At 56.2% G+C, this 17,858-nt stretch overlaps 1 protein-coding gene across 7 annotated transcripts; it reads right to left on the reverse strand.

The window, feature by feature from the left end:
• Positions 1 to 182: 182 nt before the first annotated feature.
• NECTIN4 (nectin cell adhesion molecule 4) lies at positions 183 to 16,525 on the reverse strand. 7 transcript variants are annotated; one of them, XM_055402471.2, is made up of 9 exons: positions 16,149 to 16,523; positions 7,351 to 7,710; positions 5,827 to 6,117; positions 4,617 to 4,737; positions 3,533 to 3,681; positions 3,149 to 3,308; positions 2,685 to 2,760; positions 2,246 to 2,320; positions 183 to 1,905 (listed from the first exon to the last, which is right to left on the reverse strand). In XM_055402471.2, exons 1-9 carry the CDS (start codon positions 16,222 to 16,224, stop codon positions 1,681 to 1,683), a joined length of 1,533 nt encoding a protein of 510 aa, XP_055258446.2. In that variant the 5' UTR covers positions 16,225 to 16,523; the 3' UTR covers positions 183 to 1,680. The 7 variants fall into 7 exon arrangements, with proteins under 7 accessions (XP_055258446.2, XP_055258445.2, XP_055258447.2 ...); XM_055402470.2 differs by having other exon boundaries at positions 3,149 to 3,326; XM_055402472.2 differs by having other exon boundaries at positions 3,149 to 3,305; positions 16,149 to 16,522.
• Between the last annotated feature and the right edge of the window lie 1,333 nt (positions 16,526 to 17,858).

Consider the following 17,858-nt stretch of genomic DNA (forward strand, 5'->3'; position numbering starts at 1 on the left):
CTGGGGACTCTCAGAGATGGCTCAAGGTCTTGTGGAGACCATTTCTGTCCCTCTGTCCCTCCCAGTTCCAGGCATCCTAGCTCTTCCCCAACTTGGAAGCACAGGAAGGATGTGCTGAGACGGAAGAGTACTGAGGTTAAGGATTTACACAGTTCAGGGAGCAAGACAGGAACCGGAAAGAACAGGTTTTATCTGTTTATTTAAAAACAGAATATCATTTATGTACACCTATACACATATTTACACAAAATGTACATACTAGAATTCCATTATCTTCAGGTTCCACATGCAAAGTCCTGGCTGGCTGGAGAGCAGGGGATGAGAGACCCTCCTTTGGTCAGAAATCCAGCAGAGTTCGGGCTGAGCAGGGTTTGGCACTAAATCTAGGTATCCTGGTTGAATGTATTTGGGTCAGGCAGGCAAAAACAGACCTCATCTAATCCCAGTCCCCACCCAGCGAAACTGCTGGAAGAGCCCCAAGTTAGTGACCCTGAGACCCCTGGGGAAAAGGGGATATTCTTGCTCCCAGAAGCTCCTTCACCTCACTTGAATGCCCACCCTCCCTGGTTCTATTATCACTATTCTCTCTTCCCTCCACCATGACTAAACCAGGAGCTCCTGTCACCAAGTCCTATCGACCCTCACCAAGGGGCCACAAACACCTGTGCACACAGGTAAGAAAACATGAGCCTGGGGGAGAGCTGAGGAACCGCTCGGGCCAAGGACCTTACTTGTCCTTCCGTTACCAGTAACTGGGGCACACACTCCTCCTTCAGACTCCATCAGATCTTAGTCTCCTTCCCATGAGGCTGTCTAGATTAAGATGCCTCAGAAGGAGCACCTTGAACCACAGGAATTAACCTCCTGGGGTCGGGCCCGAGCAAGGTCTAGCTTTGCTGAATTCCTGTGTAGGCTGATGACTCTTTAAGCAATCCTTGTAACGATAAAAATCCAGATGAATCCAAACTTTTTTAAAAAGTCTTTTCTCTTAATGAGTTTGGGGCAATTCCTTAAAGAAGCTCCCCTGTGCAGACTTTTTTACAGAAAATATGTACATGCAGAAGGGCCAGAGACCACCAGAGGGCAGATTGAGCTTCTGGCGGACCCCGGCCCACCGCTTCACACTTGCCCCAGCGGGTCCCAAGTGGTGGGAGCCCTGCTCCCCAACTCAGGAGGCCAGATTCCAGCTCCAGCTATGCCCGCACACCTGGATCTGGCCCAAGTCTCCACCTCCCGCCTCGAACCTCTGCATCATTAATACTGCTCTGGGGTCTGAGGAAAACACCTGCATTTTACAGGCAAAGGTCCCACAGCTGCACGATACACAAGCCCAGCCCCGTGACGTACCTCCCACGTTGCCACTGAACCAGGTGACACACGTAGCACAGTTCACTTGTGACGGCATGACGCACACCACGGGCGCAGTCCACCCCTGCACACACACACAGCACACACTCAAACAGGCACACATGCACACACGGTGACCTGCACACACTGTGGGAGGGACTCAACCAGCAGAACCCTTCCGTTATCCAACGGAAGGACTGGAGATCAAGCAGTCAGTGGGGTGGGGAGCATCTTCCTCAAGAAAAGAGTGTGTAGGGAGGCCCCCTGGGGATGAGCTGAAGGCTTCCCTGTCAGCAGAGGGAGCCAGGCTTAGGGGACGGAGGCAAGCCTGGGTCAGACCAGATGCCCCCGCCCGTTAATGTAGATGCCATTGCCCGTGGGCTTGGCCCGAAGGGTCCCATTCTCCTGAACAAAATGGTTCATGGCCTGCTTGATGCCTTCATCCCGATCTTCCTCCTCCTCTGCCCGCCCAGAGCCTGGAGACAGCAGCTCGGTCTGCGTTTCAATCTCCCTCACTGTGGTCAGCGTGGAGTAACTGCGGCCCTCCGGCTCTTCACTCTGGAGACCAAGGGCAGAGGGCAAGTCAGGAGCCCGGGCAGGGCGCTCACGTGTGAGGGGGCTGGCTGGGGCACGGTGGGGTCAGAGGTCAGGCACAAGCAGGGGTTACGGTTGCTCAGCAGCTCAGCGATGGGCACCAGGATTGAATGTTAGGTGTGGGGAAGGGGCGACTAGAGAACGAAGGCGTCAAGGCATAGCTGGGGGAATGGGGGGAGGCAGGCGGGCAGCACGAATCTCAGGCAAGAGGGGCTGGTGGAGGGGCTGCTGACGCACCACATCTGGGGCCAGGAGAGGGGCCTGAGCAGAGTGGTGGGGACACCGGTGGGGCCGGGGGCCTCACCATCACAGAGCAGCTACTGTTGTCCTTGAGACTATCAGGGTGGCCCTCGGCTCTCAGCCCTACACTCTCCTCCGGCTGCAGGGCCCGGACACGGGGAGGAGTCAGAACAGGGCTCAGGCGCCTCCCGTCAGCCTCTTCACCTCTGTCCTCCCCCAGGTTCCTCCCTAATCACCTTCCCCCAGCCCCACCTGTCCGTGCTCTCCTCCGCACAGACATCCTCGTTTCCCCCACCCTGACCTTGATCCCACCCTGAAACCAGCGCTAACGATGGCTTCCCAGAGCGACCTCGAGGCCAGTGATGAAGTGGGCTTTCCAAAGGAGCCAGCAGACCCAAAGAGGCACTGCCCACCCCTCCACCTCCCCGCAGTGCAACCCTCCTACGCTCCTGACCTGCAGAGGGGCCCCGGCCCCAGGAACACACCCGACCCTGCACACACACCTGGTTTCTGGGGTCCGAGTGATGGGAATGCAGCCTCCGGATGGAGTTCTCCCTGGTCAGGGTCAGCTCCTCCTCACTGAGAAGACACCCCCTCGTCAGGAGCTGAGGGTAGCGGTGGCCTCCCAAGGTGAACCTAGCCTGGCGGTGCCTCTCTGAGCTGGGGCTGGAGGGCGTGGGCACTAGGCCGTCCCTGCAAGTGTGAGTGCGCGGCTGCAGGTGGCGGTGCGGCCGCAGAGTGTGTGCGCCTTGTGCCATGTGTGCGCCCACGTGACGCCCTCGCGCATGGATCTGCCCTCACCCAGCTGTGGTCCAGGCCCCAAGGCCTCTCTCACCTCCCAGGAGACTCTGCCTACCTCTGGGGCACAAGCTCCTCAGGTGTGGGGCCACCCCGCCTCCTCTCGCTCCTCGGTCCTGGCCCGCCTCCTGCGTGTCTCCTCACCCGCCCAGGAGTGGCCGGTACTCACTATTTCTGGGTCATCTGCTGGGCCTTGCGCCGATGGTATCGGGACATAAGCACCACCACCGCCACCAGAAGGCAGAACAAGAGCGCGGCGATCACGCCCACCACCACCACGGAGGCCGACACCAGGTCCACCTGCTTCCCCGGGGTGTCCTCGGGGTCTGCTGGGGACAGGCCGCGGCCTAAGGCAGACGTCCAGGTCGCTGGCCCGCCCCACCCTGTCCCCGCAAGACACATCCCAAACCAGCCCCTCAGCCTGGCCCTCTGCGAAATACACGTCACCCCGCGCCCTCTGAACAAGCACTCTCCCAGTTCCCTCTCTGTCTGGCTCCCCAGCGCCCACCCCCAGGCCCCTGACCCAGGTCCCAGCCTTTGCCCCAGCGCTTACCAAGGACGTCCACTACCGCCTGAGAGTCCCTCGAGGACAGCTCATTGCTGACGCGGCAGACGTAGGTGCCACTGTGCTCAGTGGTCAGCGTGGGGAAGCCCAGGGTGTCTCCTTCTGCTCGCACCCCACTGGGCAGAGGCCCGTCCAGCCTGGAGGACAGGGAAGCTGATGGGCACCGGCCAGGGCGGGCTGAGGCTGCCACCATCCAACGTGCCCAGGCAGCTCTCCGCCTCCCTCCCCCATGACGTCACCCAGAGCCACCGGCTGTTCCCACGGTGCCCCTCCCTCCCCTAGGCAGGTCTAGGCAGAGGCCCCTTCTCCCTGCCGCCCAGCCTGACCTGGGCACCCCCACACACACTCGGGGAAGATCCACATGCACACCATCTCACATGCTCCTATGGGCGTCACGTCATCCAGCACTAAGTACCAGGTCCACATGGTATAAAGTCCATACGACAGGACTTTCCATTCCTATTTGGGCTCAGACATACTTGGAAAACATGACTGCATGCTGCAATACCCATGACATTGCATGGTAGGATCCATGAACAGAGCCCCAGGCACAAGGCCACATACATGGCTCATCTGCTCATATGTGAGAGCATGCCTGTCATGGGCTCACACGCATGTGCCCCTGAAGCCCTCCCTGATTCTCTGAACATCTCAGACCCTGGAAAAAAGCCAAAGAACTGGCAGAGATGGGAGGGTGCTTCTAAGGTGCTGGCAATGTGACAGTGGTTATAAAAGTGTTGCTTTAACAACAGTCACAGTCAGCTGTATCTTTTTGTCTTATCCACTTCAGGCACTTACATAAAAAGTGGTAACATTTAAATACCATGTTATGTTTCATAATGTTAAAGTTAAGGAGAAAAGCCAAGCACTTATTAGCTGACTGCCTATCCATCACCATGTATGCCACACTCCCTGGTGTAAGCCAATAATAATGTCTGGTGACCATGCATATTCTTGTATTGGCCTGAACATGTGCCCCAATTTATTTGGGGTCCAGAGTATACTGTCCCAGTTCATAATGAGTATGTGTTGGTCCCGAGGGAAGGATCCTAGTCTCAAGCTTGGCCCTTACCGTGTCCAGTTGTACGAGGGAGGGGGCTGCCCTTCACTCAGGCACTTGAGCATAGCCCCTTCTCTGCCAACCTGCCACAGCTTTCGGTCTTCAAGGCCCCTCACAGAGGCTTCCGCAAGGACTGGAATGAAAGGTGGGAGGTGAGAGAATGGGAGTGATGCTCTTCCTAGAAGACCCCCGGTCCCAGGTCTCACCCTGCCTGGAACGGCCGCTCCCTGCCCTTCCCTGTCCTGCCCATCTGCAGCCCAACCTAGCCCAGCCCCACTCTGCTGACAGCTCCGTCCCCTGAGTTCAGAGAGTCCACGCTGGTTTACCTGTGCGGCGAGCCTGTACGTTCCTCTGCACAGCAGCGTGGCAACACCTTTTGAATCCCGTGTGGTCCCCAGCATAGTGCTAGTCACAGAACAGGTGCTCAGCAAAACCCCTCCCTGATTCTTCAAAGGTTTAACCATCCTCCTAGTGCCCTCATTTCTTTTTTTTTTGTCCCCTGACTGTGCAGCACAGCTTGCGGGATCTTACTTTTCCCGGTCAGGGATCGAACCCAGGTCCTCAGCAGGGAAATCGTGCAGGCCTAACCACTGGACCACCAGGGAATTTCCAGCTCGTTCATTTCTTTAACAAACATCTGCTGAGGATCTGCTTTGTGCCAAATGCTGTGCTAGGATAAGTAGAAAACAGTGCCATCCCTCACAGAGGCTCGAAGTCTAATGCCAGGAAAACAACATCTGCCATTGACCTGGCACCATCCATACACTAAGCACCGTGTGAGAGGCTTTGCATTTGTGGTTTCTAATTCCCATCAGAACCCTGTGAAGTTGATATAATTACTCTCCTTCTGCTAATGAAGAAAATGAATCTTGACTGAACAACAGCTGGTAAATAGCAGAACTAGGGTGCATTCCAAGTCCATCTGTCTTCAAATCCTAAACTAATTCATACAATTCTTTCAATTCCATATTTATATCTGACCTCCCTGGAACCTGAAAAACAGGACAAGCTCCTTTGTAAACAGGAGGACTCTGAAGGTCAAGGAGTGATTTGCCAAGGTCATCTGGGATGGGCTCCAAGTCTTACACCTTGGACTAGTGCTCTCTTGGCCACACAGCATGCCCTGTAGGATCCAGGCTGGCCAGACTGGCGGGCCTCAGGGTCTCTCAGGATCTCACCAGTCTTCCTGGAGCCCACGGGGGTGCCCTACCCAAGTACTCACAGGCCACTTGGAGGATGTGGGTGATCCGTTGGTCCTGGAGTAGGCCAGGGTGGGACACCACGCAGGTAAGTGGCTGTCCATTCATGCTGCGGCTGGGCACCAGATGGAATTCTGAAGTGACGGCAGCTGAGCGGGAGTGTGTGAAGGAGCGGTGGGACGTCGTGCCCTTGACCTCTGTGTCCCAGGTAACGCTGGGGGCCGGGCTGCCCTCTGCCGTGCAGGAGGCTGCCAGTGTCAGGCCCTGGCCCTCTTCTAGCGGCGGACCAGGATTCAGCGAGGGCAAGGGAGGCACTGCAGATGAGGGGAGGCGGAGATCACCATCTGCACAGCCCCTGTTAGGAGGCCCCCACCCCATCCCAGTGCAGTCTAGCTTTTTCTTCTTTTATATTATCAACAGAGATGTCAAATGAGCGGCAGAATTTCAACTGACTTTGTACCTTTCTCCACTGTTTGAATTATTTACAATGAGTACAGGTCATTTTTTAAATAAAAATAATGAGGTAATTTTAAAACTAACCAGATAACATCTATATAATAATAATAGCCACAATTTTTAAAGCACTGACTATGTGCCCAGGACTGCGCTCAACACTTTACGAATGTTATTTCTTTTAATCCTATCAACAAACATGAAGTAGGTATTATTATCCTTATTTTATAGCTGAAGAAACTAAAGCTCAGGGAGGTTAAATGATTCATTCCAGATCATTAGCTATGGGGTGGTGAAGCCAAGATTCATACTCGGGTTTTTCTACCATGGCTGGCATTACTATATTTCATGTGGATAAAGGAAAACTATAAAGGTCTTTATTTTTATCTTCATAACATTAACAGTCCAAGCCCAGAATGGAAAAGACTTGACTTGACCATAAGTCCAGGGCATCCGTTGACCACAAGAGCCCACAGTGCCAAGTGGTGGTTTACCAGGCAACTGTGGCTTCCAACCGCATTCACCGAAGGTCAGGATCAGGGAAGGCGTTAGCCCCAGTGGCCACGCACAGCCACTCTGCTCAGAGCTGGGCCTGTGTGGCCATGTCCAGGCCCAGTACTTTAAAGGGAGCCCGGGAGGATGAGGGAGGCTCTGAATGAGTGTCTCTGGTAGAACTGTTGCAGAAGCTAGTAGCTTGCAGTAGCTTGAAGAAGAGATTTGAGTGAGGTATGACAGAGCTCCACAGCTAGTGGAGAGGCTGCTCTGCAGAAGCCAGAAGCCTGTGTCGTCTTGCTGGACACGGTGGAAGTGACCAAGAGGGAGATTTCAGGTCCACAGAAGGAAGACCAGCCTAATGAATGGATTCTTCCCCAAGGCTGATCAAGCCGTATCAAGCTTTTGGGGTCACCTGAAAAGAATTTCTGGATTGGGGTGGGGGTTGGATGGGCTAAATGCAGCTCTCTCATTCCCACGGGGCCCCACCTCTTCCTGTTTCGACCCCACCCCATTCATCTCTGCATCCCCCGGCCTCTGGCTCTGCCCTCCAAGAACCAGGGCCTGAGGTTCTGGCGCCTCTGGCAGCTGGCCTGACTTACCCAGGACGCGGAGCCGCAGCCGCGCCTGGAAGCTTCCGGCGGGGAAGGTGCTGACGCGACACTCGTACTCGCCCTCGTCAGCCTGCACCGCATTGCGCAGCAGGACGGCCCCGTCCAGGGGGTTCCGTGGGGGCGGCAGCTGCTCCACGCGGCCCTCGTAGGCTGAGCTCACGTGCAGCCCGTATTTGGAGTTCAGCAGTGCCAGTTCCCGGCCGCCCTCGCCCGCATCGACGCGAGCCCATGCCACCTGCTCCACCTGCTCGCCCGGATCCCCTCGGTAGAAGCAGGGCAGCTTGGCATCCTGGCCCAACACCACGGTCACCAGGTCCGAGGTCTCCAGCTCACCAGCAAGGCACTGACCTGCAGGGGGCAGACAGAAGCAGCCAGGATTAGGGGTGCTGCCAGAGCTGGGGAACACTTACTCATAATGATAATGTCAGCAAAGGCAGCCCAGAACTCCTGGAACATTTTATGCTTGCAGAGCGGTTCAGTCCATTACCTCATTAGATCCACAAACCATTCCCAAGAGGTAGGCGTTATTATCGCCCTTCAACAGATGAGGAAACTGAGACCCAGAGAGGAAGTGACTTGCCTAAGGCCACACAGATGGTATATGGAAGAGTCACACCCTCTCTCAGACCTGGATCCTAGCCTGACCAGTTGTAAGGTGGGCAGCTATAATAGGAGGAGACACCCAGCTTCTGCCCTCTGGGAGCTCAGGGAAATGGATTTTGTGCCACAAAGACCTGGAAGCCAGGGACAGACTCTCACAGAAGGCTTAACCTTCCAAGAGAGGGAAAGAGAATGCTTTCAGAAAGTGACCAGGAGCCAAGGCAAGGGTTGAGAAGACTTGGTGTCTGGGATGCGGCGTGTGGTGTAGGAAGGGTCCATCCCAACAGGCCCTTCAGAACATTCTTTTCATGGCTTGAAGATGAGAGGATAGGGACCTGGGTTCCCAGAGAGAAGAAGGTATGCTATGTGGGAGGAATGGCATGAACCAAGACTCAGAGACAGGAATGAGCAAGTCACTGAAGGTAGAAAGGCCCAGGGTCAGAGGCCCAGAGAGAAGAGGTCAGAACAGATACACAACAACAGGCTTAGAACCATCAACCAGACGCAGAGGACTGGAGGTGGGGACCAGTGTTGAAAGGTGCTATGTGCATTGATAAGGAACAGTATGAAGCCCTCAGGGAGATCTATCGTGTAGCCTTATCAGCAAAGAAGGACGCATGTCCTGCACTTATAGAATCTGAATTCTTCTGGGGAAGACGTGTGTGGAAACGTCTATGGAAATACATGTGATGGTTTCTCATTTAGTGGTTAGTGGGGTGTTGCAGTTTAGTTACGGTGGTCCCGATTCAGGCAGGAGGGCCTCATGCATGAGGTGGGTAGAACCAGCAGGGGGTGAGACCTGGAGAGGGTCCCAGGTAAGGGCCCAAGGTGGGCAGACCCCAGGGAGGTGAAGAGTCTGGCTGGTTCAGGAAGCCAAGAGGCGAGGACACAACTAAGCAAGGGGTGTGTGTTGAGTGGGAGTGGGACATCCGGTCACAGCAAAATCATCCAGGAACTTCCACACTAGGCGAAGGAATTCAGATTTGGCCACGGGAAATATGGAGTCACTAAAGCTTTAAGCCAGTGGTCATGTGTCCTCCGACTGGAACGTAGAGAGACTGAGGACAGGAGACACACTGGGACCCTGAGGCCATCCTGCACTGTGCTGCCAAGAGGAGGGGACGGTTCCAGGGGAAGCTTGGCAGGATTTGGTCATTGAGCAGAAAGAGGAAAGACTCAAAGACAACTCCTAGGATTCTAGGATGAGTAACTTATGAGGGAGGCAGGGCCAGAGAAGCTCGAGGCTGGGAAGAAAGAAATTTGAAGTTGTGGAATAAAGCATATGAAACAGGGTGGAAGGCTGAGGGCAGAATGAAGGCTCTCTGGGACGGTGGGAACGCCTTGCCTGGGAATGCATGTCCAGTAATTCCGAAAAGTTCAAAGGTGCTACCTCTGGCCAGCACTTCACACACCCCGCTGGCCTTCACCTTGCTCATACTGTGATCCTGCCTGGAACGCCCTCCTCCCTATGTCTGGTAGCTCCTACTCATCACTGTCTGGGTGACTCCTACTCATCCTTAAAGACTCTGCTTAGACATCACTTCCTCCCGGAGGCCTCCCTTCCCCCACCCCCACCTGAGGCAGGGTGAGCTGCCCTTCCTCTGTTCTCCCTCTGGCATCCTGCGTTGACCCATCACAGACTGCATTTGTTGATACCACAGGTTGTACTTGCTGTTTTCTCGTCTTCCGCCAGACTGAGAACCTCAAGAGTATAAAGTGGCTCTCACATCACACATGCAGATGGGGCTTCTGATTCAGTGCTCAGTGGTCTGCACCCCTGGCATGTAACTGAACTCAGTTATCATTTATTGACGGACTGAATGACTGCATGAGTGGAGGCAGGCGGAAGAAGGGAAGGGTAGAGCGTGGAGGAGCGCGCAGCCTTTGGTTGGGCTGGGCAGGGAGGGGGTTGGCATGGCAGCCTTAGGGTGGAGACACAATAGGCTGGCTAGCTGGGTTCTCTGCCAAAGGGAGGACCTCCAGACTGGACCTAGGGTCAAAGTAGGGGGTGGAGGGAGTCAGACATGGGGGTAGAAAGTGAAGCCCCACTAGAGTGGCCAGAGGGTTCCAGTGAGTCAGAGCCTGGGACAGAGGAAGGGGGTCCCACGGCCCTGCAAACAGGAAGAGGAAGGGAGGATGCTGTTGGGAGCCGGGAGGGCCCGAATGGGACGGGACAGACCTGCAGGGCCAGATACCAGGGCCCTGACCTGCCCAAGCTGATGTTGGTCCCACCCAGCCCGGCCAAGGAGTCCAGCTAACCACCTGTCACCCCTCCCAGGCACCTTCTCCTGGCACAGAGGGAGCAGGGCTGCCAAGGAAGGGCTGAAGGTGGGCTTGAGATTGGGGCTCCCTGGTACTTCCTCTGCTTCTAATCCCAATGTCCATGCAGGTCACAGGGAATCCAAGCCCTGCTCCACTGGGAGACACTCAAACCCTTCCAAAGCCTATTTCTGGAACAATGTCAGATGGCATCCTCATTCCTATACTTGTCAAGCAACTGGCCCCTCCCCACCACTAATCATATTTCCCCACCAAAAATACCTTCTTAGCATACAACATGCATCAAGTCCCTAGCACATGTCTGAGTCCTATCCTCCACATCCCTACCTGTGGCTCCATGATCCCCATGACACCAAGTGATAAACCCAAACTTTGCAGGATGAGGAACCCAGTAAAACTGGAAAGTCCCTTCTGGGTCTCTCCCACATCTCCCCATTGTCCTAAATTCACTATTTACTGGGAGCATCTCAGCTTGAGCAACACCCTCCTTCACTTACACACACACACACACACACACACACAGGCTGCAAGAGAAGGAAAAGAGAACTCGGGCTCAGTAGGTAGACCCAGAAGCTGAGACTCCCAGGGTAGGGCAGACCAGGACGGCCTCCTCCTTTTCTCCCCCACCCAGTGCCCGCCCGGCGTCAGCATGATGATGTCACCAGAGCAAAGGAGACACACCGCCTGCCTGGTGAGGTCACCCTGCGGGCATGTAGTGGCCAGGCCAAGCCCACGGACCCTTCTGCTGCAGATTGTTTGCTGAGGCTGGTGGACTCTGCTGGCTGAGCGCTCCTCCCTCTGACCCTCCCCTCCCCTCCTCCCGGGAGCACCAGGACGCCGGTCAGGAGCCTTGGTGATTCAGCCGCTGCTGCACAGCCAGCCTCGCCACAGCCGCCACCAGCCACCACCTTGCGCAAGGCAGAGAACAGGCCTGACTGGCCGGACGGGATCCCTGCCCTTGTCCTCCCCCACCCCTGGCCAGGCCCCCATGGGCCTCTTTGGGGCCCTGCCCTCCGTGTACCCCACCTGCTCCCAGACAGGCCCTCCGTTCCCGGCCTGCACTGACTGCCTTCTCCCTACCCTGTGCCTGGGCCCCAACTCTCCTCTCTGCGTGAGGCCTGGCCTCTGATCTCCAGAGGGGAAACTGAGGCTGGCAGTGGCAGGTGACGGCACCTCTTGGGCAGGAGGCTTTTCTTTCTGCGAAGCCTTTCTCCACCAGCATCCGCCACTAGTGCATCCAGGGGCATACAGTGGGGTCCCGGAGGCGGGTCTATGAGGAGGAGGAGGGGAGTCAGTGTGAGCTCTGTGCGTCTGCGTGTGCATCTTTGGGTGAGGGCTGGTGCGCCTCAGTGCCGATTCCCATGCAGGAGAGGCTGCCCCTCTGCGTGAACTCGGGGGCGCTTCCCGCATATGTGTGTCGTTTTCTCTCTTCGGGAGTGCATGTGCGCTTGTCAGCCTCAGAGCAAGCCGTGAGGAGGCATGCATGTGAACGTGCCCACATAGTAAACATTCTGATGCTGGCTTCTCTCAGCTTCCGCATAGTTGTCTGTCCCCGCTGCCTTTGGTCAGCGGTGTGTGGCTCGGGGCCTTTGTCTCTGCGCCCACTGGAGTGTCGCCCAGGCACCCCTCCCCTCTGCGCCCCAGACTTGAGGCAGATTCATCTCAGGCAGAGGGGCCCAGAGACGAGGCCACTGTCCCTCCGGGGTGATGGGAAGCTTCCATCAAGGACTACCCCACAGGACAAAGCAGAAGCTCTCTCTATCCTTGCTCCTCAGGTTCCTGCTGGAAGGACCCCCACCTTTCTCAGCTCCCCCAGTCACGGCCCCAGGTCCCCCCAGCACCTCTGGCCCCTCAGGGAGGCCTCTCCCTGGGAATCTCTGTCAGGTCTCTGCTGCTGCCGCCACCAGAAAAACCAGCTCTCGCTGCAGGCCTGGGGTGAGGGTTGTCTGGTGGAGGTTTGGTGGGAAGGAGGAGGGGGATCCTACCTGGGGCTGGGGGAGGGGGCTGAGCTGTCCAGGGTCTCATTCTCCTTTGTTAACTCTTGCCCACCCTCACCCCACAGCAGCAGCCTCCCCAAGAAAGCGCTGGAATGTGTGGGTGAGTGTATGGTAAGAAAGGACCTGCAAAGGGACCCCTGAAGCCCCTTATTCAGCACAGGTGATGTAAACAACCCAACTTTTTTTCCTTCCATCCTTCCCTCTCCCCCCATAACCTTGCCTTGTAGTGCCAAGGAACTTTGAAAACCAGCAGATTCTCTCTCTGCCTTCCTCCACCTCCCTCACTTACCCTCCATTGTCCTAAGCCCCTCAGCTTAGTGAGAGCTTCCCAATCCGGGCAAAGCGCCCACCACAGATTAGTGTCTGGGGAGGGGGGCCACACCAGTCACAAAGGAAGGTGAGAACAATGGGGGAGGACAGGCCTTGAGGCAGCCCAGGCTCCGGCCCAGACACGGCTCCCAGCACAGATAAGTCCCCTAAACCCCCCGGAGCCAGAGTCTGAGCCTGGCTGAGTCACCACAACAGCCACACTGTGGGTGGGAGACCCAGCCTCCACCTGCTCCCGAACCCCTGAGACCCTAACCCCCTCCCCAACCCGGCCAGCCAGCCCCTCCCCCACCTCTGCAAGTGTGGCCAGCTCTGCCCCACCCCAAATCAGAGCCTCAGCCCGGCTCTCAGGACAGCCAACCAGTTTTAAAGGCAAGGGGGGGGGGGTGTGGGGGGTGGCCTGAGAACTGTGGGGAAAGCGTCTGAAGCCTGAGGCTCCCCATCAGTGAAAGACTGATCTTGTCCCCTCCCCCTCAGGCAGAGCCCTCCTCCTCCAGCTCTGTGGCTGGACCCCAGTTCTGAACTTGACCTTCTCAGTTGAGATTCTGTTCCCAGATTCAGCCCCTAGGCTTCTCTCCTCCCTTGCCTCCTGACTCAGCTCCCCACCCCACCCCATCGCTTCTGTCTGCCTAGACTTTGGTCAGCAGAAGGGCAAGTCTGGGAGGCCAGAAAGCCCAGGCATCCTCTCTTCACTAGGCTTGCTCCCACCGTGGCTGACCTCCCTTCACTTTGCCTGGAGGGCCCCAGGATCCCGAGGCTGAGGTCTAGAGGCTGGGACCGTGGACTCTACTATGAATCCCTTACTGCCGTCTCTGTGGCTGGGGTCTCCTTGGCCCAGCTCCCTGAAACACTGGGGTTGGACCAAGGTCACTGGGGGCCACACGGCTTCCCTGGGATCCTCCTAGCGCTCCCCACCTTGGGCAGGGAAGCTTGCCTCCCTTTCTGGGCTTCCCCTGGGGTTTGGGTAGGTCCTTCAGAAAAGGGCCTGCCACCACCTCTGTAAATAGGAGTAGAGACGCAGGAATGGTGTCCCTCCCTTTCTAGAAAACTAACTTCAGGTAGAAATCTGATCCCAACCCTCAGAGGCCAGACTTCAGAATTCAGAGAACCCTGTGTTCTCCTGGATCCTGCAGGGCTCAGTTGGACGCGAACAAAGGTTAGGAACTAGGACCCTACTGGCAGGGTATCTACAGATTTGGGCCCCTCAGCCCCAGGGCAGGAGATGGGAAGGAGAAGGGAGGAGCTCACCCGGAAACTCATCCCATTAAGGAGAGACAAAGAGCTGTGGTTGTTGGGGTGCCTCCCCAGCCTGGGCTCCTCTCCCTAACAGGGGTGGGGCAGGGCCCTGGGGCTCAGAGCACTAATGACCCAGGACTTGGTGGGGGCACAAATCCACAGCCGTGCAGGGGCAGAAGGCAGCATCCAGGGCAAAGCAACCCTGGTCCCCGCTGAGAAAGGGAGTCAGGACCTTTCCCCCTTCTGTCACCATAGCCGGCCGGACCGCCTCTTCCAGCACCCAGCACCCTCCTTCAGTCAGGGCCTGGACGTTCACGCAGCCACAGGCTCTCAGAGCTGGAAGGCCCATAGAGATCATCTGGTCCTACCTCTTGGTCTCCTGAAGTCTAGATTCTTAGTTGCCCAAGGTCATGTAACAAATTAACTGCAGAAATGGGGCCAGAACCCAAAACTCCTGATTTCCCAAGGTTCCTGTCTGAGGCTTTCTCAGAGACAAGAACACTCCAGTTTCCTGGGGGCCATTAAGGAGATGCCTACAGGGGAGCCAGAATAGGGGTGGCAGTTAGGTGGGCCCACCTGTTCCTCAGGCTGGGAGCCTGGGATCTGACTTCTGGCCCTCAGAGCACTCTGTGCAGGCCACAGCAGCTGAGTGTGGCTCCCTGGGTGCCAGCTTCCCTGGAGCCATCCTGCCTCCCTGGCCACGGCACCCATCCATCAGGCACTGGACAAGGTTGGGGTGATGCCCTAACTAGAAGGGGTCTCCTCTCCCTGCCATGGGCTTCCCTGAGAAAGAACAGCTTTGTGTCCTGGAAAAAGGAGGCAGGGACTGTGTCTTGCTAAGTGTTGCATGTCCAGCATCCAGTGCCCTGGCTATCCCCAGTGAGCACTCAGAGGTGCTATGCTCTGATGAATTAGGGGTTGGAAGACCAAGACGCTAACCCCGATTATGCTTCTAACACTGAGTAATCTTGAGATCTCGCTGGCCTATTTCTTTCAGTTTTCCCTGGAAACTTCCCTGAGGGAGTTGGATCTCTTTGATCCCTTCTGAGTCCTGAGACATCATGGCTCCACTCTCTAGGTGTGGGTAGATCCTTTAGGTGTGGGTAGATCCTACAGGAAAGTGACTGCCGAGTTCCCTGGCCCCAGCAGCCAGGCCCCACCCTCTTGGCCTAAGCAAGTGAGAAGGTTTGTCTGGAAGATGGGAATTAAGATGGGGGTTGCGGAGAGGGAGAGATGGCAGGGCTTGGAACTCAGTATTCTGCAGTTGGAGGCTGGGCCGACGACCCTTCTATTAGAAGATCAGAGCAAGAACAGCCCCCACCCATCCACACATCTAGGTCTGACTCTCCTCCTGACAGCTTTAGGTGGGGATGGAGGTTGGGGAAAATCACCTCTGGACAACTGCGGCTCCGTCACCACTGCTCGTGGGACTTGGAGTCAAACTGTTGTATGTAGGTGAGGCCCTGTCTTTCGAAGGAGGAAGATTTCTCAGTTGTCCATTACCTTGGGAACAGCCTAAGGAATCCTACCCTGGTCTCATTGTGCATACACACACTTACAGACACACATACTCACACATTCTCTCCCCAACTCTGAAGATTATAAATTCCTATAATTTCTAATCTGTATATAGTGCTAGACAGGAGTGATACAAGACATCTAGTTGAGAAAATAGGACAACGAGGGATAAAGAAAAGAGGACCACGCCCTCTCTAGAAGGTGCCCTACTCTAGACCCCCCACTCATGGAACCAGCCCTCTTACTTTGGAAAGCACCCCGCACAGTGTGCTCAGAGATGGGGGGCCAGAGTGAAAAGAGCTTCCAGCTCCCCGACAGTCTCCCAACAGGTGCCACAGAACTGGTGTTCTAGGACATCATGGAGAGAGGAGATGAGAGAGAGACCCTGTCCATTCTCTGGACATCAGGCTTCCTACACCCTGATGACTGGGGAAACCAGCTCAGCCCTGAGTCAGCCGCAGTCCCAGTCAGCAATTCTGAAGCCCAGGGGGTAGGCGAGGGAATCTCTAGGAAACCCTGGGGTTAAAGGGTCCCCACCAGTTCCACCTCCCTGGCCACCTGTACTGGATAACCACATCTCTTCCCCCAGAGGCAGCTCCAGCCTTTTGGCTAAGGTGGTCAGGGAGCCCAGATCCAGAGACCTGGCCTGGGGCTGGAAAGGGACATGAAACAGAAGAGCTCCAGTGGCTCTCCTGAGGGCACTATTATCAGCTGGAGATGCAAGAGGATTCCTCAGCTCAGAGTCCAGGAAAGGGAATGTGGATGTTTGTGTGTGTATGTGCCTGGTCGGCTTGGGCTCAGGAACAAGGGTCCTGAAGGAAATCCTACCTGTAAATGACGCCAGGAGCAGCAGCAGCAGCCAGGCCTCAGGACCCCACATCTCGGCTCCCAGGGACAGAGGCATTGGTCGGGAGGCAGAGCTGCCCAGTGTTTCTGAAGTTCCACCGAGTTCTCCCTGGGAGCCGCTCGAGAGCTGGGTAGGGACCGACCCAGACGGTAGGCAGTCAGAGTCCTCGGGCAGGGACGCACCTGCCTGCCCCCCTGGGGTCTCTGCTGGGGGACCCAGCCCCCTTCCACCCACCCAGCTGTAGCTACCCCCAAGAAGCCGTGATCAGGAGCTCCGAGCTCCCCCAGAGCTGCTTCCCACGCCGTGGCCAACAACGAAGGCAGAAACTTGGGAACCTGCTCAGCAGGTCAGAACAGGTGCGTCTCCGGGGGCTGGGCCTGGCACGGAGACTAGGCAGCCGCCGCCCCCACAGCCCTGGCTGGCTAATGGGCGCCAGAGAGGGAGGGAATAAGGGAAGGACCTGGGGGGGTGTGGGATCCCATCATCAGCTGCAGGCTTTACCTGGCAGTGTGTGGCAGGGGCTGTGACGGGAGGAGCCAGGTGGGGGAGGGGTAGGAAAGGCCCAGGGTGGCTCAAAGAGGGAGGCACCTGGCCAGGAGGAACCAGGGCAAGGCCCTTGTGGGTAGAAGGCAAGTCAGTAGTCCTGCACCCCGGCCGGTCTTGCTGCCTTCCCTTGGGTTTTGCTGAGTTCCCCAACTCCCAGAGGGGCTCAGCTTTGGAGCCAGAATCAGAGAAGACCAGAACAGAGGACAGTACTGCCCAAATATCTCATCCACCGGATGAGAAAACAGAGGCCCAGAGTGGGGAAGGGGCTTGCTGGAGGACACAGCTTAGATAGTATGAGACATCTCTACCTCTGAGGTAGGGAGTTAGATCAAAGGCAAGAATACTGGTAGCCATTCCCTTCTTAAGGGGATCTTCCCGACTCAGGGATCAAACCCAGGTCTTCTGCATTGCAGGCTCTTTACCATCTGAGCCACCGGGGAAGCCCCAGAGACCCCTCAGAAGGAACTTAAGTGACCCCCTCCCCAAAGCCTCCCCCCAACATAGGAGAAGCCAAGGGATTGACCAAACCACAGATTGCTGGCCTCCCTAGCAGGACTCTCCATCAGCATCGACACCTCGCTACTAGCCAGGAGTCCCCACACTGCGCCAGCACTGCCTGAGCAGAGAGGGGTTCCTTTCCACCATCTCTGTGGTCGCTTTAACCATTTATCCCATGGTTACTGAACAAAGCCACATGTCTGGACTTTGCAAGGATAATCGATTTCAAATTCTTACCGGTCAGACCATCCTGTTTCCCTGTTGCCTATAAAGTAACTTCCAAGTTACACAAAACCTTACTGACCTATCTGGGATAGCCAGAGAAGGGGGCAAACTCAACTCCCTGAAAACTAAGGGAAGAGGAGGAGCACGGTCATTGACATGCTAGAGCTAAAATATATATCGATACAGGTAGACAGGAGAGAGGAGGAAATACATACGGGGTAAAACCTTGCAGCAGGATCCTTTTGTCTGGAGAGGGGCCGGCAGGAGGAGCCAAGGACAGCAAGGTGCAGGGCTGGGGGTCATTTCATGTAGAATATTTTACACACACACACACACACACACTCCTGATTCCACCTGTCAAAACCTTACTCATCTCTCAAAGCTGACCTCAGATGCCACATTTTCCATGAAGCCTTCTCAGT

This window comes from Moschus berezovskii, chromosome 4 (genome assembly GCF_049115385.1).
Source record: "Moschus berezovskii isolate FMDL1 chromosome 4, NW_MosBer_1.0, whole genome shotgun sequence".
NCBI classification, from domain to species: domain Eukaryota; kingdom Metazoa; phylum Chordata; class Mammalia; order Artiodactyla; family Moschidae; genus Moschus; species Moschus berezovskii.